The sequence below is a fragment of the Saccopteryx leptura genome, chromosome 11, assembly GCF_036850995.1.
Source record: "Saccopteryx leptura isolate mSacLep1 chromosome 11, mSacLep1_pri_phased_curated, whole genome shotgun sequence".
Classification (NCBI taxonomy): Eukaryota; Metazoa; Chordata; class Mammalia; order Chiroptera; family Emballonuridae; genus Saccopteryx; species Saccopteryx leptura.
The window spans coordinates 32,382,165-32,398,889 of NC_089513.1; the positions used below are offsets into that span (position 1 = coordinate 32,382,165).

Consider the following 16,725-nt stretch of genomic DNA (forward strand, 5'->3'; position numbering starts at 1 on the left):
AATCAGAAGTAATGTTTTATCTTGATACATACATAAAGAGTAGTATTCCAGATCAGCAATCCCCAAATCTCATTCTTTGTTATACGCTTTTGAGATGTTAAAAACATTCTAAGAACAGATTCTACAATGTATTAAATTTGGATAAAAGTGTGTTAAACTTCCTATCTAAAAGGGACAGATATACAATGAGGTGAGGACAATAATGCAGTAACAATATCTGTTTGGGACATTACTTCTTCTTTTAACTGAAGGTTTTATTCTCCTGTAGTTTTTCTCTAGACATCCCCAAAAAATCTCTGCACAAAAAGAGAGAAATCAAGGCAGCAGACAAACCATCTCTCTTTGGCCAGGCTTCATCTGCCCAAGAACAGCACTAATTGGTAAAGCTGACCTATAGGAAGATTGTTTCAGACAGTGGTACAAAGCAACCTACCAATAAAAAAGCTGCAGCATATGTGAAATTATTCATTGTGTCTTTAACAACTTTGTCTAGAATATAAAAATCTATTTTATAGAACCATCAAGAAAAATATGTCATACAATAACTTCCCTTATTCTCAGCATAAACTGTGATTTTAGGAGGGACCTGAAAATATTAGAAAATAACTTTAAAAATTATAGAAAACTCATGTAATATATTTTTTAAAACAAATCTTGCCTAATGTTTACTCAGCAAATAAACTCTTTAAAGGCTGAAAAAAATTTTAAGTTGTCATACTTGTTATTCTTAATAACAAGTATAATAAAAACTATCATACAAGTAACAGAGGTATAATGCCCATGTAAGCTTTTAAAACTATAACAATTATAAAACTCTTAGAATGAATTCTACTCATTTACCTGTCTTGGAAAATAAAGAGCAATCAACAGATTTGAGGATTGGGATGTTCAGGGGTCAACAGAAAGCAGCCGAGTTTTGGAAGTGACAGTTATCTTTTGTGTGTGGCAAAGGTAATGTTAAGAGTAGGTGGGAGACATCTAGTGACCCTGATTATAAATATTCTTTAGTTATCTCTGCCCTGTTTTAGTATAAGATGATGCTTTAAGCAAAAGTTAGAATGAAAACATTTTCATCCTGCTCAGTTTTGAACATCCTGCTCAGTTAGAGAATACCATCTATATTATATTCATCTATAATATATTTTTCCAGGAGAAAAAGGGGAGACACTGAATCTGATCAAGCCTCTGAACCTATCCATGAACTCAGAAGGACTTGATAAAGAACACTAAAGGGATGCAAATCTTGACTGTGGGAAACTGGGAAAAAAGAACCCAATTTCTTCAATAATAACCAAAAGCTGGGGGGGGGGGGTACTCATGTATACATGCCACAAGACTAGTGAGTTGACAACTGTTGAAGCCAACTGATGGGTAAATAGGAATGACATTTTTTATTTTTTCTACTTTTATTTTATTTTGAAAATTGCCATGGGATTACGGGAGCATGTAGGAGGACTCAAGAAATTATTACTATAAGAACTTAGTAAATATAAATTGTATTCCTTATTGCATAAGAGACTATATGACCAGATAGTTAAAAGCTTGACCATCACTGTAAAGTAAAAACTCTTGAGATCTTAAAGAAGCAGGCAAAACTGCTTCATTACAATTCTGTTGCTGCAATATTTTACATATTTGATCACCGGGTACTTACCAATAATCTGAATATCTAATATAGTGCCCACACTATATACTTTAACCTTCTAAAACACATGAGATTTCACAGCCACATTTAAAATTACAATTAATTAAAAACTATATGACTACTTCATGACTTACAGAATCTAACAGAATACTCTAATTTAGAAATTACAGTATCCTAAAAAATTAAATGGACTAGTTAACTACTTTTCTTTTGCAAAGAGGCCAGGATAAAATGTATGTGGTTAGTAAATATTTTTACTATTAATGCAATTGCAGTATAAAGAAGCAACTAATAAAAAAGAGGGTCAGCATTAACTTTACCTGTATTCTACTTAGCAGTCTTTTATGTAAATTAAAAGTGAATTCAGTGAAATTTTTGACAGTTACTAAAATGGGGTTTGGATATCAATTTCCCGAAGTAAAAAAAAAATTTTTTCTTGGCAGAAAATTTTACATGCAGATCATGTCTAAAATCAAATCAAGTTTGATAAGGGAATTAGTCCAAGCTTTTATGTAAGAACAAAGATATTTTATACTTCAGTTTAACTTCATTCATACAACAATGTAGAGAGGTTTCATATGTTAGAAAACTTAATTACCAAGAAAACTACAGGTTCCTTCTGTATGACACTAAATAAAATTAATGTATACAAACCACATTACATACTTTTGAAGATACTTTAATAAATCTTACAAATCACTACTTTATATTTTTCTCATGGAAGTAGTATAAAGCAGTGGTCCCCAACCTTTTTTGGGCCACAGACCGGTTTAATGTCAGAAAATATTTTCATAAGAATAATAAATCTATTCTACTTAAAAACAGAACACCTTTATTCACAATATACAGAACATAATTTGGTAAATTTCCCTAAATTGGCACTGTAAAACAGTTCAACAAATGTTCAGAAATGAGATCCTTACACTACTGAAACAGTTACTCTGGAGTGTTACATCTGCTCATTGTTTTGTTTTTCTTTTTTATTTTGTTTTGGTTTTTCAAATGCCATAGAAAATGAAGATCCTGGAGACCTTATGTATTGTACCAAAGGAGACTTACATTCTTCTAGGAGGTCACTGAGCATACTTGCAAATTCCACTAAGAACATCCAAATCCTTAGTACCATTACCAAGCCATGCTCTTGCAACATCTTAGTGACAGGTCTTTTCAGACACCACAGCAATTCCTCACCTACTGAGAACTTTCATAATCTCAGCACTCTGAGTTACCTGGGACCTCCCAGCTCCCACTGCACTGAAACTTCACACTAGAGCAGATTTTTCAAACTTCTTGCTTAGCATCAACAGTCTCCCTTCCCTGTCAACCCTTAAGGCTCACAGATCACAATGGGAAACAGGCTCTAAGGCCCCTGTCTGGGTACACTGGCCTTTCAAATCCTTCCCGGTCAGCTGCTTGCTCACCTCACCTCTGGCTTCCTGCTCAGTCCTTCTCTCCTTCTCCCATTGCTGAACCCTGCTCAGTCTGCCCCATCCACACCTGACACCCCCAGGCTATCATCAAGTTTCTTTCTGTCTCATCTCAACACAGAGCTCCCATCTACCTCAGACTTACCGGGAACCCAAATCTGGCTCTCCCCTAGAGCCCACGAACTCATCACCTTTTCAGTGAGAACTGCTCGCTGTCCTTTTCCCACGAGGTAAATACACCATCTCACAGCTCCTTGCTGTTACTTCCAGACCATTTCTCCTTGACTCTGTACTTCAGCACTTTGTATAGAAGCTGCTACTTCTTTTCTTTGCTACTCATGCCTCTTGTGGTTTTCAAATCTGTATTAACCTAGAATCCTCTTGAAGGATAATCCTTTTCTTAAGGTTCTGATATCCCAGTCTAATCTGCTGAATATCTGTTCTTTCAAGTATTGCTTCTTTGCCTTACATTTTAAATCTTTCCCTAAACATATATATAAAAAAAAACATACACAGAAAACCAACCTTAGCTCCATTCCTTCAACAATTTTACTACCCCATCTGTCCATGTAAAAGTCCCTAAAAGAATAAGCTGCACACCTCCACTACATCCCTGGTGCCTCAAGTCTGCGGGCACTGAAACAGTGCTTGCCAGGGTCACCAGAAATCCCAATCCAAACACACCAGGAACACCAGGTCTTCAGCTCAAGCAAAATCTCTGAACAAACACCACTCCTGGCTTTCCATGACCTCGCTCACTCTGGCCTCTTCTCTCTCTCAGTTCCTGACAAGCCTCTCTTCCTTCCCTGACCCTCCAAGATGCTCTCCAACACTGGGTCTCTCTCTTCTAACTCTACCTACGTAACCAGTGCAGTCTCTTGTACAGACCAGGCTTAACTTTCTGCCACCTATGTGCCCCCAACCACTCTCTACCAGAGAACTCTCCACCAGCACCTCATAGTTCAATAGCCACACCAATATAGGCAACCACCTGCTCATCAAAGCTGCTCTGCCTCTGGGGACCCCGCCTCGCATCAGTTCATCTACACGGGGGACCTGGGAGTCACCTTGGACTTACATTCAGTGGCTCTCTAAATTATGTAAATTCCACTAATTACATGCTCCTCATACATTTTATTTTCTCTTTCCCACCAGTGTCATTTCAGTGTAGGCTCCAAGAACTGCTCTAAATGTTCACAACTACCTCACAACTGGTCTCTGCTGTCTTGTTCTCTTCTAGTACGTCAGCCACATGACCACCACACTTCTGAAAGTCTGATCCCACCAGGTTCCTTACTCCCTTCTTTAAAATCTTCATGGCATGCCACTGCCTACAGGATGAAGTCCAAAACCCTCAGCATGCCACATGGGCCTTTGGTGATGTGGCCCCTGCTAACCTCCAAGCTTCCTCTGTGCTCTTTCCCCACATTTCCTATCCATCAACTCTGTTCTCGCACTTGCTTATCTTGCACATGCTCCTTTCCTTTGTTCAGAAGGTATCCTTACCCATCAAACCTAACGAACATCTGTTCATCTTTATTACTCAACTTCAGTATTCCTTCCCGCACCTTCCCAGACGCCCAAGGCCTTCCTTCCTTTCTGCTCTTACGCATATCTCTAGTATGCTGTTTATTATATCCATATCCTACTATTATCCTCTCTCTCCGATTGGACTGTGAGTTCCCCAAAGGAAGAAATTTTGTCTTTTTGTTGTTAGTGTTGAACTGTCTATTACTAGCACCTATTACATTGCCCAGCACAAATTAGAGTTTCAAAAACATCTGCCAAGTGGATCTTCACGCACTACAGGTCCCGTTCCTTCTTACTTCCATGCGTTTGCATTTAAGATAGAACACCATGAGCTTCCACCACAAAGAGCAATGAATTAGGGTGAGGAGAGTTAATCCATTCTCTTTGGGAAAAAACTATCCTAGTCTCTTACTGATGAATGGTTAATACCTGCCCTTTGATTTAAATGTGGATATGATGTACAGAGATGTGATGCAGAACTGGGCACCTGACACCTGTATCATTTTGTTGACCAGTGTCACCCCAATAAATTCAATTAAAAAAATCAAATAGCCAGAAGAAGAAAAATGTGAACAGAGCTATAGCTCTAATAACAGTCCAGGAAACAGTATTCTGTCATTCAACAGAGTTACTAAACAACAGGGCCAAAGAGTAAACCAAGAAAATAAGCAAACAGGCTGACTTTGAATAGAAATATATTTTATTAAAACTTATGGGAAAAATGAAATTTATTTTTTTAATATTTTAAAAAGTTACTGATTTTAGAGAAGAAGGGAAAAAGAAAAAGACACAAACATCGACCTGTTTCTGTATGTGCTCTGACCAGGGATTAGACCAACAACCTCTGCCTATCAGAACAATGCTCTAACTAACTGAGCTATTTGGCCAGGGTGGGAAATTGAAATTTAAAAAGTCAGGGATTAGCCTAGGTCAGAGGTCAGGAACCTTTTTGGCTGAGAGAACCAGGAACGCCACATATTTTAAAATGTAATTCCATGAGAGCCATACAACAACCCGTGTACCTTACGCATTATCCAATAAAAATTTGGTGTTGTCCCGAGGACAGCTGTGATTGGCTCCAGCCACCCTCAACCATGAACATGAACGGTAGGAAATGAATTGATTGTAATAAAAGAGAATGTTTTCTATTTTTAACGTTATTTTTTTTTATTAAAGATTTGTGTGTGAGCCAGATGCAGCCATCAAAAGAGCCACATCTGGCTTGTGAGCCATAGGTTCCCAACCCCTGGTCTAGGTGTTAGTAGAGTCCAGTGCTGGCAACTGAGGCTATTTTTAGGCAAATTTCCGAAGATGAAATAAACAGAACTTGTTATACAATCCAATCTATAAAAATTATAGTAAGTAGGCACAGTTACCAATACAAATAAATAATTTTAGATTATAAATTTTAGGGAACCAGTTCCCTCAATATAAACTATAAAATATTTAAGTGTAGCTACCCAAATAAGACTTATGTTAAACAGTAATCATTTATACATAATTTCTGAAAACAGAATTACTGTAGAGCCAGATATTCTATAAATAATCCAAGTTCAGAGTCCAGAACAGCTCAATTCCTGACTCACAATGCAGACATTTTTATTATGTTTCATTTTTTTTTAAATAAAGGAAGCATTTGTTTGCTCAACCCAAACTGAGTATTCCTAGTGTCCTCTGCCAAAAACGTCAGTCCGTCCTACCCAGAGTCTCCACATTCGTCTCCTTTTCTTCCCACCCAGACATGCTGTGTTCCCACTGCAGCCCCTCCACAGCCCCACCTTTCAAAAGCCTGCCCTCGGGCGTTAATTGGAGCTATCTACAGCATTACTGTTCCTGCTTTCATCAAGAGAATTCTCCAGGTCACATCCATCTAGAACGATTTCTTCCCTTAGAACTGAGATGGGAAGGTAGGAGAAATATCTTTTGATACTTGATAATGTAATTTTAATTCTCCACTCAGCATTATGGCATGAGACTAATCTGTAAAATTCTGATGAGTCCAACTATGAGATTCCTTGTATAATTTGGTAACATAACTTCCAGCTAATTAACTACATTTAACACTGAACACAAAAATTAAATTTAGTAATTCTATACATGATACTTTAATACTTTTAACTACTGGAAGAACCCATTAGAGAACTGTTAGAAATATGATCGTCATATATAAGAAAACAGGGATTATTAATCTAAAAAATGTTAAAATTTTATAGTATCCAAATTAGTTAACAACAAAAAACCAATGACATACTTATCAAAATGAGCATTTTATTATAAAATGTCACTCACCATCCCCAGCAGGAAGTCCTCTCTCCTTTTTTACATCACATTTGTTGCATTCACTGAAGTAAAGCAGCAGGAACATATCCAAGAGTACCCAAATCAAGGAGGTGGCTAGGACCACCTTGCAATATGCAAATTTTCTCATGGCACTTTAAGTCAATGCAAAATTTTAAAATATATATATATAAATATACAAAGATCATGAAAAATTTTCCAATCCAGTTTCATCAGCAATCACATTCATAACCTATAGAGAGAAACAGAAAAAAAAATTAACTTAAAATTTTAGAATGTAGAAAATGAATTGCAACAAAGAATAATATACATATGAAATTTTACTATGGAGACTAAGTTTATAAATCAAACTTAGAAAGATATTTGTAAAATACATAAAAGTTAATAGTATCAAAGATATACAAATAAGTCCTACAAATCAATACACAACAGCCCAGCAGAAAAATAAGCAGAGGATATAACAGGCACTTTGCAGAAAGTAAACCTGAATAGCCAATAAACATGTAGAAAAGTGCTCAATTCACTATAAGTAGGAAAATATAGATTAAAACAACAGTGACCTACTATCTCATATCCATCAAACACCCGGGGCTTAGCCGCCTTCTACTCAATTACTACAATGCTAAAGCAGTGCTAAGCCACTGATGACTATAGGAATTTAAGAATCCAGTGATTCCCAGTCCGTTTCAACCACTCATATAAAGTTCTCAAGGCCTAAAGATTAATATGGGTTCTCCTAGGAGCCTGTACTATAGAAGTTTATTGGGCTCACTCTTGTCCCTCTGACCCATTGAATCCTATTTCAAAAATGCTAGTCACCAGCCATTGAGAAACAGACATGGAAATCATACTGGAAGGAAAAAGGGTATCATAAGGTCTGAGACCTAGTGTTGGCTCTGACAGTAACTTTACAGATCTCCCAGATCTTTAGTTTCCATTTCCCACCCATACCCCACACCTCCATCTGTTGAAATATGAGAAAATAACTTGAGGAACTGTCACAAAATTTGGAAAGTCATTTGGGGCAGTTTGACTAGAAACATTTCTTGCACCTGGGGAGTTCATCTTGGAGAGCTCTGGAGAAGTCTGGGAGTCCTCAGAGAGGTACAGAGTCATACACTGAGCAGCTGAAGCCAAGGCTCCAAAGGCCTGTGTCACTGCTGATTAGGAGAGAGACTGGCCAAGTGCATTCTGATGAGGCGTGCATTCAGAGGAGGTGCATGGACGAAACACACACTTCACACATATGACCCACATGAAAGCCACATCAGCGTATGCTCTTAGGGACCAGGCTGGTGGTCTATGCTGCAGCCCCTCACAAGGGAAACTTTATGTAGCATGTTCCATGGCGAGCAGCACAGATGTAGTTACCCAAACAATTCAGAACAGGCCAGAGAATTTATCTATGAAAAAGACAAAGTAGAGAAAAGGGAACCCTTATGCACTGTTGGTGGGACTGCAAACTGGTGCAACCACTATAGAAAACAGTAAGGAGTTCCCACAAAAAATTAAAAATGGAACTGCCTTATGACCCAGCAATTTCACTTTGGGTACATATCTGAAGAAACCCAAAACATTAATTCGATTGGAGATATGCCCCCCTAGATCAATGCAGTGTTATTTATAAGAACCAAGATATGAAAGCAACTCAGGTGCCCATCAACAGAAAAGTGTATAAAAAAGTTGTAGTATATATATACAATGAAATACTACTTGGTCATTAAAAAAGATATCTCACCATTTGCAAAAGATGAATGGACCTAGAGGGTATAATGCTAAATGAAACAAGCCAATCAGAGAAAGATAAATACCTTATGATTTTACTCACATGTGGAATCTAAAGAACAAAAGAAATAAGCAAACAAAACAGAAATAGACTCATAGATACAGAAAACAAACTGACAGTTGCCAGAGAGGATGGGGGTTGGGGGCTGGGTGAAAAGGGTGAGGATTAAGAAGTACAAATTGGTACTTACAAACAGTCACAGGATGTAAAGTACAGCATAAAGAATACAGTCAATAATATTGTGATAATTAATATGGTTCCAGGTTAGTTACCTGAAATACTGGAGAGATCACTGTGTACGTTATATAACTGCCTAACCCCCCCCCCCCACACACACACACACATTCACAAACAGTTACTGCCTGCATTACAAGGTTGCTAGACAGCAACCTGAAAAGCACCCCCAAAATAATAAAGGATACTCATAAACCTGAAGTATTATTTATGCTCATCTCTCTGACAACTTTGATCTCTTGCCTATATTCCTCTTTTCATCAAACCAATATTCCCTGACTACACAGTGAGAACAGGATGCTACTATCATATTTTTGCCTCAAAATCAAACTTATTCAATATCTGACCTTGTATCACACACAATGAGCAACTACAGATAACTGTGGTAACTGGAGTAAAGGGAGATTCAAAACCCTGAGAGTGTACAGTATCATGGAATCTCAGTTCTCTCCAGAGAATCCAGATATGGATAAATTTATATTCTGAGCTACTACTTCGTATGAAAGGCCACTGGCAAGGCAAACAGACTGCTAGTGCAGTATCTGGGATTCAAATGCAGCTTTCTTTATGTTCTCTAAAATCTGCTATGTGTTTTTATAATGCTTACAGCCCAAAATATATACTTAAGTGTAAATCTTTAAACTATTCATCCACTCCTCTTTAATTTTTCCAAGATTCTAAAGTTGAAGGTGAAATGCAGTGGGTTGGGGTGTTTGAAAGGAGAGGGGTATGAAAGAAGCAGGAGGTATAGAAGAAACGGTAAAGGAGATAGCAAAAATCTTTGAGACTTTGGGTTACGCAAAGATTCCTCAGACAGGGAAAACTCCCAAAACTGTAAAAAGAAAAAATGGCCTTTATAATTAAAAGCTTCTACTCTTCAAAAGGCACTGTTGTGAATATAAAAAAAGTCACAGATTGAAAAAAAAATTTACAAATTACGTATTTAATAAATGACTTGTATCCAAATTTCAAAAAAATTTTTTAATAAAATGGGCAAAAGATTTAAACTGTGTCACTTCACCAAAAGAGCAAATCAGATGACAAATGAGCCCATGAAAAGACGTTTAAAATCATTAGCTATTAAAAACTGTAAACTAGCCTGACCTGTGGTGGCACAGTGGATAAAGCGTCGACCTGGAAATGCTGAGGTCGTCAGTTCGAAACCCTGGGCTTGCCTGGTCAAGGCACATATGGGAGTTGATGCTTCCAGCTCCTCCCCCCTTCTCTCTCTCTCTGTCTCTTCTTCTCCTCTCTAAAATGAATAAATAAAAAAACTTTAAATTAAAAAAAAAACAAAACTGTAAACTAGAGCCACAGAGAACCATCACTATACTCTGATACAAGTGTCTAAAAGGAAAATACCAAGTGCTGCCAAGGAAGTGGTGCACCTGGAACTCTAACCATTGCCAGTGGGAATGCAGAATGACAGAGCCCACCTGGAATACAGTTTGGCAGTTTCTGACCACACAAGATCAACAATCCTACTCCCGGCTGTTTACTGAAGAGAAAGGAAAACATGTCTATACAAAGGCTTGTACACAAATCTTTATAGCAGATTAATCATAATCATCAATATCTGGAAATATTCCAAATGTCTATCACTAGATGAAAAGGTAAACAAATTATGGTACATCTTATGGTAAAAATACTATCCCCACAATCCAGCAGTGAAAAAGAACTAACACTTGATAGGCATACAACAATATGGATTAATCTAAAAAGCATTATGCAAAGTAAAAGTCGTCACAAAAGGCTGCACACCAAACTTTATGATTCCATTTATATGACATTCTAGCAAAGGAAAGACTATGGAACAGATCAGATCAGTGGTTACCGGGAGCTGGGGAGGAAGTAGGGGACTGGACACAAAGCGGTAGGAAGAAATTTGTGATAATGAAAACACTCCATATCTTGTTTGTGGTGCTGGTCATACTACTGTGTCTATTTGCCCAAACTTAAAAAATTTCTGATCCTACCTACACGTCATATGCCAAGTTTTCCCAAAGAAGAATCAGCATTTTCTAGGGCTAAATAATTATTTTCTCCTATCCCTCAAACTTCTAGCCAAGGCTTTCCAGAAATTTCAAGCCTAAGAAGTATCTTCAGTTCAACGGAACCATTAGGAGAAAATGAAAGCTTCATTCTCCTGGACCAAAAGCTTTACTAGGGCAGTGGTTGACAAACTCATTAGTCAACAGAGCCAAATATCAATAGTACAGTAATTGAAATTTCTTTTGAGAGCCAAATTTTTTAAACTTAAACTATATAGATAGGTACATTCCTTATCGAGGTAGCGCCCGCACGTGGTATTTTGTGGAAGAGCCACACTCAAGGGGCCAAAGAGCCGCATGTGGCTCACAAGCCGCAGTTTGCCGGCCAAGGCTTGCAGGGGTCTCAAACTCGCAACCTGCCCACCAATTTTGTGCGGCCCGCAGACTAATCAAACTTTGTGGATTAGTCTGCGGGCCAGTCTGCGAGCTGCACAAAATTGGTGGGTGGGCCGCATGCGGCCCGCGGGCCCGAGTTTGAGACCCCTGCTAGGGTATACTGTGGAGCTTATCTCCTAAGAACACAGTACTCTCGAGGCTTCCAGTAAAAATGGCAGACAGGTAGACATGGTACTCCATTCTTCCACAACCACATCAAAATTACAACTAAAATTCAGAATCATTATTCAGAACCACCTGAAAGCTTGTGAACATAAGTCCTATAACTAAGGATATAAAATAGAAGCCACAAATGGGGGGTAGCAGTAGGGGGAGTAAAAGGGGTAAAATGAGGATAGAAAGAGACTTTGCTTGGGGGGCACAATGAGAGGGGCTGAAGGTGTTATATCAGGTGGGACACTTGAAACCATGTCAACACAATAAATTAAAAGTAAAAGTTTTAGCCTGACCAGGCAGTGGTGCAGTGGATAGAGCATCGGCCTGGAATGCTGAAGACCCTGGTTTGAAATCCCAAGGTTGCCGGCTTGAGCAGAGGCTCATCTGGCTTGAATGCAGGCTCATAGACATGACCCCATGATCACTGGCTTGAGCCCAAAGGTTGCTGGCTTGAGCAAGGGGTCACTCTGCTGTAGCCCTCCCCATCAAGGCACATATGAGAAAGCAATCAATGAACAACTAAGATACCGCAATGAAGAATTGATGCTTCTCATCTCACTCCCTTCCTGTATGTCTGTCCCTCTCTCTCTCTAAAGATAAAAAAAAATTTTTTTAATAAAAACAAAAATAAAGAAGAAGCCACATAGAGACTGGTAGGATGGATGGAGACATTGAAGGGCTGATCCCATATCCACATGTGGCAGATAAAAATCAGATGGGATAATTCAGCTGTAAGGCACGTCGTGAGGATCAAGGGGTCCCAGTCCCACACCAGGCTCCCCAGCCCAAGGCTTCTGGAAGAGAAGTCCCTGTAACTTCTGGCTGTGAAAACTAGCAGAAGTTGTAGCTGACTGAGGAGGAGAACTGCCAGAGTCCCAGCCCTCTTAAAGGACACACACATAAACGAACTCAGATGCACTTGCTCTGAGCTCCAACACTGGGGCAGCAGCTGGACAGACAGACGCCAGGAATGTAACAAGAGAAAATGAATTGTCTGGGTCCAGGACAAGGTCTGAGGGGCAGCTTTATCCCACACAGAAGTGCTGGCAGGGGCCACTGTTCCTTTGCTGAGTCCACTCCCCCATCATCCTAGCTGGCAGGTGAGCAGAACATTTGAGTTTCCATCAACCTGGCTAACACTGTTCACCCCACCCTGGTAATTACCTGAGACCCCATCCCACCCAACTTGCAGGCCCACCCAAGCTATTTCCAGTGGCATTTCCAAACAAACAGCCTGACTTGGTTCATACTACAAACTTTGTTAAAATCTCTCAAAGATCGACAAGCCCCAAGCAAGCAGCATCTGCTCTCAAGAGTACCCTGTACCTCTTGCTCAATGGCCCCAGGCCCAGCACTAGAACGACTGGTCTTGGTTCGCAGCTTGGCCTCTCCTGGGCACCTCCAAGTCAAGCACAAGTAGCAGCCATCTGCAGACTGCTTTGTAGCTCATGCTGGGTGACCCCAGCCAGGGCACAAGGAGCAGCTGACATTGGCCTGCAGCTCCTGGGAGGCCCCAGAACTAGCACACCCAGTGGACAGCTTCAAACCATCCAAAGCACCATCCAATCACCTCCATGAGCAACACTCTCAAGGGGCAAACTCATTGGCACCAGAGCCCTGCTGAAGCTAGTCCCACTCTGTGGGGTTGGCCCCTGCACAGCAAATCCTCTGCTGTGATCACTACTAGTCCTCATAGCTGATTGACCTGGGAGGGGTAAATCCTTCCCGCTGACATGTCAACAACAATAAAGACCCAATTATAACAAGAGAGTGCAGAGAGCCCACCTGGGAGCTATACCTGAAGTGCCCAGCTCAGGTGGCTGACTAGGATGTGCCATTGGACCCTATAGGACACCTACTACATGAGGCTACTCTACCAAACCCAGGGATGTAGCAGCTCTACCTAATACAAAGGAACAAACACAGGGAGGCAGCCAAAATGAGGAGACAAAGAAACATGTCCCAAATGAAAGAACAGAACAAAACCCCCCAAAAAAGAACTAAACAAAACAGAGACAATAAATTTACAAGATGCAGAGTTCAAAACACTGGTTATAAGGATGCTCAATGAATTTAGGTTAAGAACAAATGAACTTGGGGAGAACTTCAACAGAGACAGAAAATATAACAAATGAAGAATATGTTACAGGAAATCAACATCAGAGTAGATGAAACAGAAGATCAAATTAGCGACCTGGAAGATAAGGAAGCAGAAAACACCAATCAGAAGAAAACAATCAGAACAGCAAAAAGGAAAAAAAATACAAAAAAATTAGAATAGTTTAAGGAACCTCTGGGAAAACTTCAAGTGTGCCAACATTTGCATCATGGGGGTGCTAGAAAGAGAGGAGAGAACAGGAATTGAAAACCAATTTAAGAAAATAATGATGGCAAACTTATCCAACCTGGCAAAGGGGACAGATAATCCCAGGAAGCACAGAGAGTTTCAAGCAAGATGAACCCAAAGAGGCCCATACCAAGACATATAATTAAAATGTCAAACATTAAAGATAAAGAGAGTATCTTAAAAGCAGTGAGAGAAAAGCAGTTAGTTACCTACAAGGGGGATCTCATAAGACTGTTAGATAATTTATCAACCGAAACTTTGCAGACCAGAAGGGTTTGGTAAGAAATACTCAAAGTGATGAAAAGCAAATATTTACAACCAAAATTACTCTACCAGCAAAGCTATCATTTAGAATCTAAGAACAAATAAAGATCTTTCCAGACAAGAAAAAGCTAAGGAGTTCATCACCACCAAACCAGTATTATAAAAAATGTTAAAGGGTCTTCTTTAAGAAGAAAAAATAAATAAAACATATGAATAATAAAATGGCAACAAATACATATCTATCAACAGTCACTATAAATGTAAATGGATTAAATGCTCTGATCAAAAGCCATACAATGGCTGAATGAATAACAAAACAAGACCTTTACATATGCTATCTACAAGAGACTCACTTCAGATCTAAAGACACACACAGACAGAAAGTAAAGGAATAAAACAAGATTATTTCATGAAAATGAAAACAAAAAAGGCTGTGGTAACAATATTTGTATCAGACAAAACAGATGTTAAAACACAGGCTATAACAAGAGACAAGGACCCAGCAATTCCACCTCTAGGTATATATCCAAAGAATCCCTAAACACTAAATTAAAAAGACATATACAATGCATATGTTTATTGCAGCATTATTTACAATAGCCAAAATGTAAAGCAACCTAAATGTCTATCAAGAGGTGAACCGATAAAGAACAAGTGGTACGTACAACTTGGCCATAAAAAAAGAATGAAATTTTTCCATCTGCAACAACATGGATAAAAGGAGAAGGCATTGTGCTGAGTGGAATAAGACAAAGACAAATGCTACATGATTTCACTTATATGTGAAATCTAAAAAACAAAACAGAAACTCACTCAGAGATACAGAGAACATTTTGACAGTTACCAGATGGGAGGGGGGTTGGGAGAGAGTAAAAAAGGTGAAGGGATTAAGAAGTACAAATTGATAGTTACAGAATAGTCATGGGGGTGGCCTGTGGTGGCACAGTGGATAAAGCATTGACCTGGAATGCTGAGGTCGCTGGTTTGAAACCCTGGGCTTGCCTGGTCAAGGCACATATGGCAGTTGATGCTTCCTGCTCCTCCCCTCCTTCTCTCTCCCTTCTCTCTCTCTCTCCTCTCCTCTCTCTCTCTCTCTCTTTCTCTCTCTCTCTCCTCTCTAAAATGAATAGATAAAATCTTAAAAATAGTCATGGGGATGTCAAGTGCACATTGAGGATGTCAAGTACAGCATAGGGAATATAGTCAATAATATTGTAAGAACTACACTGCTTAGAGAAATTAGGGGATATTTCAAAATGAATATGAAGTGATAAAATATCACCATTTTTGTGAGCAGTTTATATATGTATGTTGTCATGTGTGTACTAGATTTATCAGGGTGATCACTTCAAAAATTATATAAATGTCTAATTACTGAGCTGTATACCTGAACCTAATATAATACTGTATGTCAACTGTAATTGAAAAATAAAATAAAAAAACCACCGCACTATCAGGCATCTAGATCTAGGATAACTATCTTTGCATCATGCTCACCAGGCTGAGATTCGAGACAGGAGTTTCTACATTAGATCTGTTCATTTAATTTGTAGCTGGACTCTGCCAGAAAAACAGGACTCAAAAAGATGACAGTTATACTCTAACACAGTATAGGAGAGCCTAAATTATTTTATTTACTAATTATATATTCCATTTGCTCCATTCTCAATCAGATCTATAATCAAGTATATTCATTCACTTATTAATTCAAAAAACACTGACTCAGTAAATGTAGGGAATGTATCAAATGAAGGGAAAACAAAAGTGAACAAAATATATACTCCCTGCATGTATTTTAGAGTTGGCTATAGGAAAGCAAGCATTAATCAAACAGTCACATAAATATGATTTATTTCAATTGTGAAAATGCTTTGAAGAGTGGGACACAGCACACTATAAACATCTGTAATAGACCTGACTTTGTCACAAAGGCTTCCCTGAGGAAGACATTATTTGAGGGGAAAATAAGCATTTCAGGCACTGAGTAGCAAAGACTATATAGCAAGGAGGAGGTAATTAAAGGTCAATTAATCAAAGACAAAAGAGGAACTTTGAGATGAAGCTGGAGCCAGATAAAAGTGGGCAGGTGTAAGATATTACCGGCAAACTCAATGGGATTTAAGGGTGGTCAGATGAGGGTAAAGAGGAGGGAATCTGGGCTTGTGCAACTGGATGCAAAGTGATGCCAGTCACAGAAATGAAAAATACTAGTAAAAGAGGACCAGTTTTCCAAAGGAAGAGAATTAAGATGGAAAGAAATGTAAGTCTGATTTTGGACACGCAAAGGACGAGGTAACTTTGATACCTTCAAGAAGTGATGTTAACCACAGCTGCTGGACACAAGTTTGGGGCTCAACAGAGGGGTCCAAGGTAAAGATACACGTAATGCAACTTTGTGGGGCAAACAGACTAAAAAAAAAACCTTTATGCAAAATAACTTTTGTTGACTGAAATTTCCCTCCCTAGTGTGTGGGCTGGACTAAGTGACTTACTTGTGACCAACAGCATATAGTGGAAGTAGTGGTGTGTAATTTCAAGGCTGGTCATAAAACACACTTCCTCCTATCTCTCCCTCACACCACACACTCTGG

The 16,725-nt window shown here is 38.9% G+C and overlaps 1 protein-coding gene across 1 annotated transcript in view; it reads right to left on the bottom strand.

The window, feature by feature from the left end:
• GALNT1 (polypeptide N-acetylgalactosaminyltransferase 1) overlaps window positions 1-16,725 on the bottom strand; it is a 106,707-nt gene that overhangs the window by 45,996 nt on the left and 43,986 nt on the right. Inside the window, exon 2 of the mRNA XM_066352340.1 lies at window positions 6,892-7,132. Within this exon, the coding sequence (XP_066208437.1) occupies window positions 6,892-7,030 (139 nt within the window). The 5' untranslated portion in view covers window positions 7,031-7,132. The remainder of the gene's footprint in view (window positions 1-6,891; window positions 7,133-16,725) is intronic.